At 32.8% G+C, this 10,865-nt stretch overlaps 1 protein-coding gene across 1 annotated transcript in view; it reads right to left on the minus strand.

The window, feature by feature from the left end:
• Positions 1-7,634: 7,634 nt before the first annotated feature.
• Positions 7,635-10,865, minus strand: part of LOC111419189 (Trissin receptor) — a 37,939-nt gene continuing 34,708 nt past the window's right edge. Inside the window, exons 6-7 of the mRNA XM_023051965.2 lie at positions 8,244-8,557; positions 7,635-8,159 (exon numbers count right to left, since the gene is read on the minus strand). Coding sequence (XP_022907733.1) covers positions 7,976-8,159; positions 8,244-8,557 — 498 coding nt within the window. The 3' untranslated portion in view covers positions 7,635-7,975. The remainder of the gene's footprint in view (positions 8,160-8,243; positions 8,558-10,865) is intronic.

A 10,865-nucleotide genomic window follows, 5' to 3' on the forward strand; every position in this document is an offset into this window, starting at 1 on the left:
TGTAGAAACCAGGAATTTAGTACATATTTAAAAACATTCAAAAAGTTGGTTAACATTGAGGAGTAAATCTGTCAAAAAAAAATCTAAAATTTCTTATTTATTTTAATTTTTGTTATTTATTAGGCCCTCACCAATCAAACAAGAAAAACATTGATGTAGATGGATTTGATCAATCTGTTTTCCAGAAGAAGAAAGAAAATGTTCAAATACAGGATATAAATATATAGATATTTGACGAAATAGACCAAATTAAGAGACTGGAAGACGGAATTACATGAAATTGATTTAATATGTCTTCGGATTTGTAAGTATTACATCTGATCAAATTCTTTTTTTGTAGAATTTAGTGGAGTCTTTCTTTCTAGTCGTTCTCTCATTACTATACTCTGTTTTTAAACCAGGAGAAGTATTTTAAATTTGTCACCAGATTGACCTTGCACGTGACAAATTTAACCCCATATACTAGAGTGAAAATGATGACGATTCATGTAAAAAAAATTAGTAAAAGTCCTCAAATTTCGAAGATACAGGCCATCAAAGTTATGAAATTTTAACACATTTTTCTAAATATCTTAAACACTATTTATGGTAATGTGCTGAAATTTGGTACAGTATAAACTAATATCACGTAAAGCCATTGGGCAATTTATAAGTTGGATCGGGCGGCGGCAACCATGCTATACAGGAGTCCCTAAAATTTGTTTGCTCAGAACTTTTTTGTTCGATCGTAACCCTACATTTATTTTTGCAGTTTCTAATAGAAAATTTATTTTAGAAGCTTTTATCACTCTTAGATAATATTGATAAAAATCACCGTTTTCGTGTTAAATGCAAAAATGTTAGGTTCCGATTTCAATAACACTAAAAAAAAAAAAATCTAAGTCGGCCATGACAAGTGAAAATCGAACTGAGCCGTCATAAATATTATGTATGTAACATTTCCAAGTGTAGATTAGGTAAATCCCTTTTTAATTTGTTTTAGTTGATTTAATAAAAGATAATACAAAATAATAAATTTAATTTTAACGACAACGCTAACAGGAAAAATAAAACAAATACATAAAATAACAAGACAAGTAATAAAAAATACTATAGGAAATGTTCAAAAAGACCTCCGTTAGCATCAATACATGCCTGATATCGTCGCCTGAGCTGATCGACTGATCTAATTTCAACGCTGAAAAAGTCCATAGGTGTAAGGTCTGGTGACCGGGCCGGCCAAGTTATCGATGCTTCCGCTCCTCGTCCGATCCACCGTCCCGGGAAACAGTTCCCTAGAAATTCCTTCACTGCATTTGTGCTGTGCGCAGGGGCACCATCATGTAAATACCACATGTCCCTTCTGCTATTTAACGGAACGTCACCTAAGAACTCGTCCAATCGTTCCAAATGTTGATGGTATGTAGGGCCATCAAGTCTTGACGGCAAGAAAACGGGACCAACAATGACATCCCACACAATCCCAGCCCAAACATTGAGAGAAAATCTCCATTGAGATTTCCAAGTTTTGAAAAATTTTGGAATTTCTTCAGCCCAACTATGTAAATTCCTTAAATTAATTATTCCATCTTTGGAAAAAGTAGATTCATCGGTGAAAAGTATTTTTTCTAAAAACTGATTATCAATTTGTATTTTCTGTTGCATTTTCTGGCAATATTCCAATCTAATTGGATAATCGTAAACTGTACTTCCTGAACCTTCCAGCAGTGAAATGGGTAAAGCTGCTGCTCTCGAAGAATACGCCACAAAGTCGTTTTTGACGTTCCAAATCGCCTAGCCATGTCCGAAGTACTAGTGGTACTATTTTCTTCTGCATGTTCTAAAATTAACTCTTCCAATTGAGGAGTTCGAACAGATCTAGGGTTGCCGTTGTTCAGAAAGATATGTTTTAGTGATCCATTTTCTCTTAATCGGGCTTCAATTCGAGAAAACATTTTTCTCTCTACAAGGTTTTTAGTATTTGTTTAAACGACTAAGCGTGTTTACAACTGTCAATGAATTCGTCATAATTGTCATGGCAGACTTAGACTTTTTTTTTAGTATTATTGAAATGGGAACCTACCATTTTTGCATTTAACACGAAAACGGCGATTTTTATCAATATTATCTAAGAGTGATAAAAGCTTCTAAAATAAATTTTCTATTAGAAACTGCAAAAATAAATGTAGGGTTACAATCGAACAAAAAAGTTCTGAACAAACAAATTTTAGGGACTCCTTGTATAGCATGGTTGCCGTCAAAATTGGTTCAATGATTTTGCTTGAAATTTGGTACAGGGTAACCAAATTTCAACGCTCTACCATAAACGGTATTGAAAATATTTAGAAAAATGTGTTAAAATTTTTGAACTTTGATGGCCCATATCTTGGCCATTTGAAGACTTTTATAATAAATTTTTTTCACCAATCGTCATCATTTTTGCTCTAGTATATGAGGTTAATTTTATTCCCCGAGTCATCGGAACACCCTGTATTTTGAAATAAATACACTCATAACTTCAATGTTAATTTGTATGTATAGTGTTGACGATAACAAACGAAAATAAATACAATAATAAGTAAATAAATAAATAATAATTATTAATTTAAATTTACCGCCAAAATATCTAGTGATATTTTCTGGTGATTTTTCCCAGTGTAAATCTGACTTTCGCGTTTACTCCTCCTGGTTTAAAAACAGAGTATAGTTCTAGTGCAAGTGTTAGTTCTAGTTTTAATTGTTATTCAGCGCTAAGTTGTATATTTTTAAGTTTCGGGTTTAGCCCTGTGTCTTCAGACGCCGAATGTTAGGTAAGGTTAGTTTTGTTTACAAACATTAATTATACCATGAAGTATTCTTTGGCAATTAGTAATGGCAATTATAGCGTGAAGTTTTCTTTTGTAATGTCAATTATAGCGTGAAGGAATGTGAGGTAAGGTTAGTTTTGTTTACAAACATTAATTATACCATGAAGTTTTCTTTGGCAATTAGTAATGGCAATTATAGCGTGAAGTTTTCTTTTGTAATGTCAATTATAGCGTGAAGGAATGTTCGGTAAGGTTAGTTTTGTTTACAAACATTAATTATACCATGAAGTATTCTTTGGCAATTTGTAATGGCAATTATAGCGTGAAGTTTTCTTTTGTAATGTCAATTATAGCGTGAAGGAATGTTAGGTAAGGTTAGTTTTGTTTACAAACATTAATTATACCATGAAGTTTTCTTTGGCAATTAGTAATGGCAATTATAGCGTGAAGTTTTCTTTTGTAATGTCAATTATAGCGTGAAGGAATGTTAGGTAAGGTTAGTTTTGTTTACAAACATTAATTATACCTTGAAGTTTTCTTTGGCAATTATACTCTGTTTTTAAACCAGGAGGAGTATTTTAAATTTGTCACCAGATTGACCTTGCACGTGATTGGTTGAATGCGAGGAAGGTTCACACACAGGCAATTTTGAATTTAAAAAAAAATAAAAAAATTGTGAACGACTGGTGCTGTGCCATTGATGCTTCAAGAGTTACCTTCGTTGTATTCCTGGACTTTAGTAAGGCTTTTGATATCATCAATCATCAGCTTCTAATAGCAAAGCTAGCCCGTTATGGATGTAAAGAAGACGTTGTACATTGGTTCCAGTCATATCTTGTGAACAGATCTCAACATACAAAGATTAATGGTAATATATCTAGCGGTATCCTAGTCAAGCAAGGTGTTCCACAGAGAAGTGTTTTGGGTCCTATATTATTCAACTTGTTGTCACCACAATTGAAATGGAGACTTGTTAACTCCTTAATTCTAAGTCAACTTGATTACTGTAGTAACGTTTACTACAATTTTCTATTAGCTACTTTAAAAAATCGTATTCAAATACTTCAGAACAGCGGACTTAGGTTTTCATACTCGATTGATCGTAGAGAACATGTTACCCCCTATTACATAAGATATTCTATCTTAAAAATGGAACCTAGATGTACACTCTTGCTAGCTGTTATGTTATACAATGTAATATTTTACAAATTGCCTTATTATTTATATTGTATCTTAGTACCAAGTTCGCAAATACATAATGTTAATCTAAGACAAACGAAGTTGTTGACGATTCCTAAACATAAATCTGCTATATTTTGTGGTAGCTTTGCGTACAGAGCACCTACAATTTATAATTGCTTTTCAGATGTTTTTCAGTTGAAATCTAATAGATCTTTTAAATGCACCTTGAAGCGCAGGCTTCTTGAGGAACAAGAATCAAAATGTTAAGTTTAATTATTTTTATTTTTATTTATAATTATTTTTATTTTGTTGGTTATTACTTTGATATATATGTATTTATTTTTGGTTTTCTAGTTTTCTAGTAATCAGCTATGCTGTACCCTATATATATATATATATATATGATATGTATATACTTTATATGTATATTTCTTTTTGGGCAAATTAAATAAATAAATAAATAAATATGTAAATAAAATTTGAAGGTTAGGTTATTGACAATTCGACAGTTTCGTGTCATTATTGTAAATTTTGTGTTCTTAAACCCTTCTTTATTATATTTTGAAATAAATACACTCATAACTTCAATGTTAATTTGTATGTTTAGTGTTGACGATAACAAATAAAATAAATACAATAATAAGTAAATAAATAAATAATAATAATTATTAATTTAAATTTACCGCCAAAATATCTAGTGATATTTTCTGGTGATTTTTCCTAGTGTAAATCTGACTTTCGCGTTTACTCCTCCTGGTTTAAAAACAGAGTATAGTGATGAAATATGGATATCCGGTTATCCGGCTATTATGGTTATAATTTCTGGTCTTTGATTATATATAATATGGATTGAGCTAACTGAATATATCTACTAACAAAAATGTGGCTCAAGGTGAATAGACGCAGATGGAAAGCGATAATGTGAAAGTGTAACAAAGATAGACATAAAACGGTACTAAACAGACGGGGGCATGCGCACAAAAGTGTCAAACCTCTTCCATTTGACGTTTATCGTTTTGTTGTGTCACAGCCAGTGATGGGCGTTGGGTAAATACCCGGCGGGTAGGTATTTATAAAATGGGTATTTTTCCGGGTATTTACCCCAGCCCAGGATAAATACCCAAACAGTACCTATGTATAAAAATGATACAAGTAAAAATATAACAGATTCGGAAAAAAACGAGAGCAAGATGACGAAATAGACATTGAAGACGAGGAATTACTTAGGTATTTGCCATCAATGTTTATGCTTTTCGGGTCCAATTCAGTTGTTTAAATGTTCTCTCCAGGATTGTGATGAACAATTTGGGTTCAACATTGTATCACCTTATCTTACCCCACGACCAATGGTACTTTTATGCAATTTTACCGTCATTGTAGCATTCTTGTAAATGCTATAAATATGTTTGGTGTATCAATAATCGACTCTGCATTCTTGAAGTGGTTGCAAAACTGCCATCAACTCTATCCTCTAAATACCCATCTTGGGTAAATACCCCCGGGTATATATCCAGGGAATTTTCCCTTGAAAATAAATACCCGGGTATTTAACAACACTGGTCACAGCCAGTCACACCGTTATGTTTAAAAATGTATTGTTTCGTGTGCAAAGTTCGCGATAATACAGTTTCACATCACCTGTAAGCATTATAAATGTTACTTCTAATTGATAGTTTTTTATCTTATAAATTAACGCACGCCCATTATATGTCAGTACGCTTCTATGTCTATCTCGGTTCGATCACCTTGCGCAAGCTATCTCTCTCGTTGGCTCAATCCATATTATATATAATCAAAGTTTCTGGTGTATTTCTAAAGTGATACCCTACATTGCCACATTATTGCGATATTTGAATAAAAATGAAATTAATATTCAGAAAGCTTATAAGATATGTCAACTTATTTGGATCCAAGATACAAAATGAACTTTTTTGATGCTGATTTAACTAACGAAGCAACTCTAAAAAGAGGATACTTTAATTAATAATTATCGTTGAAAATTGCAACATCGAAAATTTTATCAAAACTTCAAATATTGTTTTCTCAAAAACTAAAAGTTATTTTTCAAAACGAGTTGGTTCATTGGAAAGAGGACACTTTTATTGACACTTTGGCAAATTTTTATACTCATATTCCAAGAACTGGATTTTATACGAATTTTTAAAACTTAATCGGCGAAAATTGCAAAATTTGAAAAAATTGTCGATCTTTTCAAAAATTTATTTCTCAAGAACTGAAAGTGATTTGTTAAAACGGCTTGTTGCATTAAAAAGAGGATACTTTAATTAATAATTGGTAATACTTCCACGAGGATCCTTCAAGAAATTAATGTTATAGCGAATTTTGCAAGTTATCGTTGAAAATTGCAACATCGAAAATTTTATCAAAACTTCAAATATTGTTTTCTCAAAAACTAAAAGTTATTTTTCAAAACGAGTTGGTTCATTGGAAAGAGGACACTTTTATTAACACTTTGGCAAATTTTCATACTTATATTCCAAAAACTGGATTTTATACGAATTTTTAAAACTTAATCGGCGAAAAGTGCAAAATTCGAAAAAATGTTTGATTATTTCAAAAATTTATTTCTCAAAATCTAAAAGCGATTTTTCAAAACGGCTTGTTGCATTAAAAAGAGGATACTTTAATTAATAATTGGTAATACTTCCACGAGGATCCTTCAAGAAATTAATGTTATAGCGAATTTTGCAAGTTATCGATGAAAATTGCAACATCGAAAATTTTATCAAAACTTCAAATATTGTTTTCTCAAAAACTAAAAGTTATTTTTCAAAACGAGTTGGTTCATTGGAAAGAGGCCACTTTTATTAACACTTTGGCAAATTTTCATACTTATATTCCAAAAACTGGATTTTATACGAATTTTTAAAACTTAATCGCCGAAAATTGCAAAATTCGAAAAAATTGTCGTTCATTTCAAAAATTTATTTCTCAAGAACTGAAAGTGATTTTTCAAAACGGCTTTTTACATTAAAAAGAGGATACTTTAATTAATAATCGAAAGTGACAGCAGCGACAGTTCTGTTAGTAATAAATGTGATGTTGTAATTCATCACAAGCGAAGAGAAGAAAACTAGACGAAACACTTGGGTTTGTTACAATGAGGTTGTTAATGACAAACCTGATATAAATAAAGTTGTATTCAATGAAAAAAGTCCTAATGGGGTTGAACTTGATTATTATCTGCAGTGTCCAACACTTAAAAGAGATACTAATTCCTGTGATTGGTGGAGTACTAAGTAATAGGTTTTTAATATCCGGTATCCGGCCGGATTTTAAAAAATGGCCGGATAGACCACATATATCCGTTCCACCACTACTCATTACTAAGAATCGTGATCACATGTTGGTGCCCAATGTTACTAAATTTGTTAATATTGACTTAATTTTTCTAATTTTCGCATCTTGTTTTTTATTGATCTTTGTACATATCCACTTCATATTAGGCTAAATTACTATAATTAGCAAAAAAATTGTAAATACTAGATCTTTATGTCTGAGTTATCTTGTAATCACTAGAATCGCAAAAGAAGTGAAGATAAATTTTATAATTTTTATCAAGGATTTACTCCTCATGTTAAAAAAAACCAACTAAAACAAAAATGACAGATCACAATCTCACTTTAATCTTATAATACTTTATAGTGAACTTTAATAATTTTATTTCCTTTTTCTCAAAATTCATTCTTTCTAATCAACATCAATACAAAAAAAGTTTTTCAAATCGACACAAAAGCACCATTTTCGCGTTATATTATAAAATAGTACAAGAATTAAGAAAATGGGATGAGCTAACATTGCTAATTTGCTAGGAAAAAAATATTTTGGCAGATTTTATCAACGTGATTGAAAAATTTAAAATACATTAAATAAAAAAGATTTTTGTTGATTATTTTGATAGCTCTTTATCTCTCCTAAAGATTGTATCTCTTACATCCCTCGTTCGTTTAATTGTAACGCGAGCAATAGAGACAGTACGCGCACCCTCATACTTCATGACTACACTCCGAGCTCGGGTCATTATTCAACATCGTGACTGTTGTGGCGTTCTTCATCGTCGAACGTGTCGAAGCCTGTCTATGCATTCCTTTTAAACCCATCGTAAACTGATTCCGCATACTCGGACGACGTCTATTTAAGCCAGTACACAATAAAATTTCTCGCATACCCCTATAATAATATAAAAAGATTAATTTTTATCAAATTGATTAAGAAATCTTGAAAATTGGTTCAGAAAATTAAACAGTAACTCACCTACGAAAGTTCCTAGATAGAAAAGCATAAAGTAGAGGGTTGATGCCCGAATTGAAGTAGGTTACGAGAAAGGTAAGCGGGGTGAAAAGGGCGCTGAAAGTGGTATAACCTCGATACTGCGTCGACCAGTACTGCCACATCTTTCTAGCGTGCAATGGTAAATTGCACAGGGCAAATGCTAATACCACGATAATTAGCATCCTAATTACACCCCGTCGTGCTCGTAATACATTCTGACTGGAATTAGGATTTGGTAGGAAGCTTTGTTGAGCTGCGGCTTGAATTGATTGTTGTTTCGAATCACCATTACTCATCTAAAAAAAAAGAAAAATAAAAAACATTTAAATATCTAATAAAATTAATCCTATTTAAATCGTTTATTTGCATTTACGATGACAAGGCTTTTATTAACAATTTGCATGCGATTCCGGTTGGCTGATTTACTGGAGATGGCACAAATTTTACAGGGACAAAGATAAATTGTATTCAAGTGGCCTTTCGTGCTGCAAAGATAATTAAAGTCTGCCGGTTTCTGGCGAATGGGAAATTATTCGGAAATCAACCTCATCGCGGCCTCTAGGGATGTCAAGAAACGAGTTTGTTCAGAATGCAATAAATGCACGCTCGTTTTAGGGCACTACTTTAAAAAAATAACTTTATACATCAATTTTTACAAAGTTTAGAAAATCTTATAAAATAAAACACTTATATTTGTGGAACACAGAGATACTGTTTGCTTCAATCCTTCATGCCAGTCGCCGTCGGTTAGTGTTGGGTGGTGTTATTCTGTTCTTCCTTTCGTGGGGTTTCCATTATGGTTCGTGGAAATCTTCCCTTGTGTATTCTTCTAACGTACTCGTACCAGATAATTTATTTTGTGTTGGAAATCCGGAATACGGTCTTACCTGCTTTAATAAGTGATGAGCTCCATAAATATTAATGACTGAATATGTTTCAGTTTAGTACAAAAGAAAAGCAGTCTTTTTTAATATAAACTGATCGGCAAAAAAAAACGGCCAGTATAAATTAGCCACAACTTCAAAGCTGGCTTTCTCGCGAACCACGCATTCGATTTTGACGATTCTTTTTTTAATGGAAAGGTTGATTCTTTTGTAATAATCCTGCGATAGAATTTTCATTCAGATTTTAATTTGAACATATACGGGGTGAGAAAAACTTTTTTTCTCGAATTTTGTAACACCCTGTGGGGTGCAGCTGCTACAGTAGAGGGTATTACCTGGAATCAAACAGTAGCCCAATCTTTTCTGAGCATTTTCTTTTTTTATTCACTCTATTATCTCTGTTACTAACGAAAATGCAGTATTTTAAAGCGATCGCCTGTGTAAACAAGATGAGTGACAATAGCAGCTGATGACCGTTTTATTGTTCTAAGCAATCGTAGAACGACAGCTATAGAAGCTCGGCGTCGTCTTCAAATGGTGCATGTTGTTGATGTCAGTGAGAGGAACCATTTGCTGAAAACTTGCTAGAAGTAGTCTGGCTGCAAGAAGGCTGCCAAAGGACCGAGGCTGCTTCCAAGATATCGACGAACCCGTCTTCAATCTGCGCGCTTACACGTCAATTGGGAAACCGAGCAATGGAGGAAAGCCCTTTTTACGGATGAGTAGTGGTTTTGTCTACTATTAACAATAAAATGGGAGTAGGACACGACAGCTTCTTGCAGAATATCTTGGATATAACGGTGGGCATTTAGCGTGCCATTTTCAACAAAGATGAGCGCTGTATGCGCTTCCGTCGAAATACGCGCCTATACCATGACCGAACCTCCATGGAAAGGTACTCTTTCCGAAATTGTGCAGGTCGCAAAGCTTTCATTACGCCATCTCCACACTCATTCTCGACCATCAGGTGAACGTCATCAGTGAAGAGCACCTTACCCCATTGTTCCATTCCCCAATTCGTATGTACGCACCCAAATTGAAGACGTGCTCGCCGATGTCTCTGTAGTAGCGCTGTGTTTTGGTAGGTCTTCTTACACCTCACAGGGTATTACAAATTTCGAGAAAAAAAGTTATTCTTATTCTTGCACCTCGTATATGCTCAAATTAATGTCCGAATAAAAATTTCTATTGCAGGATTGTTACAGAAGAAGCAACCTTTCGATCAAAAAAAGAATCATCAAAATCGAATGAGTGGTTCGCGAGTAACCCAGCTTTGAAATTGTGGCTAAATTTTAGTGGCCGGTTTTTTTCGCCGGTCAGTATATTATCAATACCAAGATAAAGTTATGAATGATAATAATTATAAATTTATTTTTATACTATAAAATACTATTTACTGATTAATTCAGTTATGTATTTTTGGCCGTTCATGTTTTCTATTGTATATAATCCATGTAAAGTCGATATGAAGTAATTTTAAAGACTCCTTGACAGATACATAACCTCAATTTAATTTTTTTCTCAATTTCTTATTCAAATTCTTATTTATCCGGTTAAGGCTATTGAAAATCATAATCTTAGCATAGTAAGAATAGAAAATAGCCGTTTTTTGTGTGAATTAATCAAATTTTAGATGAAAATTCATAATATCATGATTTAGGCATTTTGGGAATGCTCAAAATTTGCCGTTGAATAAAGAAGAAAATGATCAGATATCTGA

The sequence above is a fragment of the Onthophagus taurus genome, chromosome 6 (genome assembly GCF_036711975.1).
Source record: "Onthophagus taurus isolate NC chromosome 6, IU_Otau_3.0, whole genome shotgun sequence".
Taxonomy (NCBI): Eukaryota; Metazoa; Arthropoda; class Insecta; order Coleoptera; family Scarabaeidae; genus Onthophagus; species Onthophagus taurus.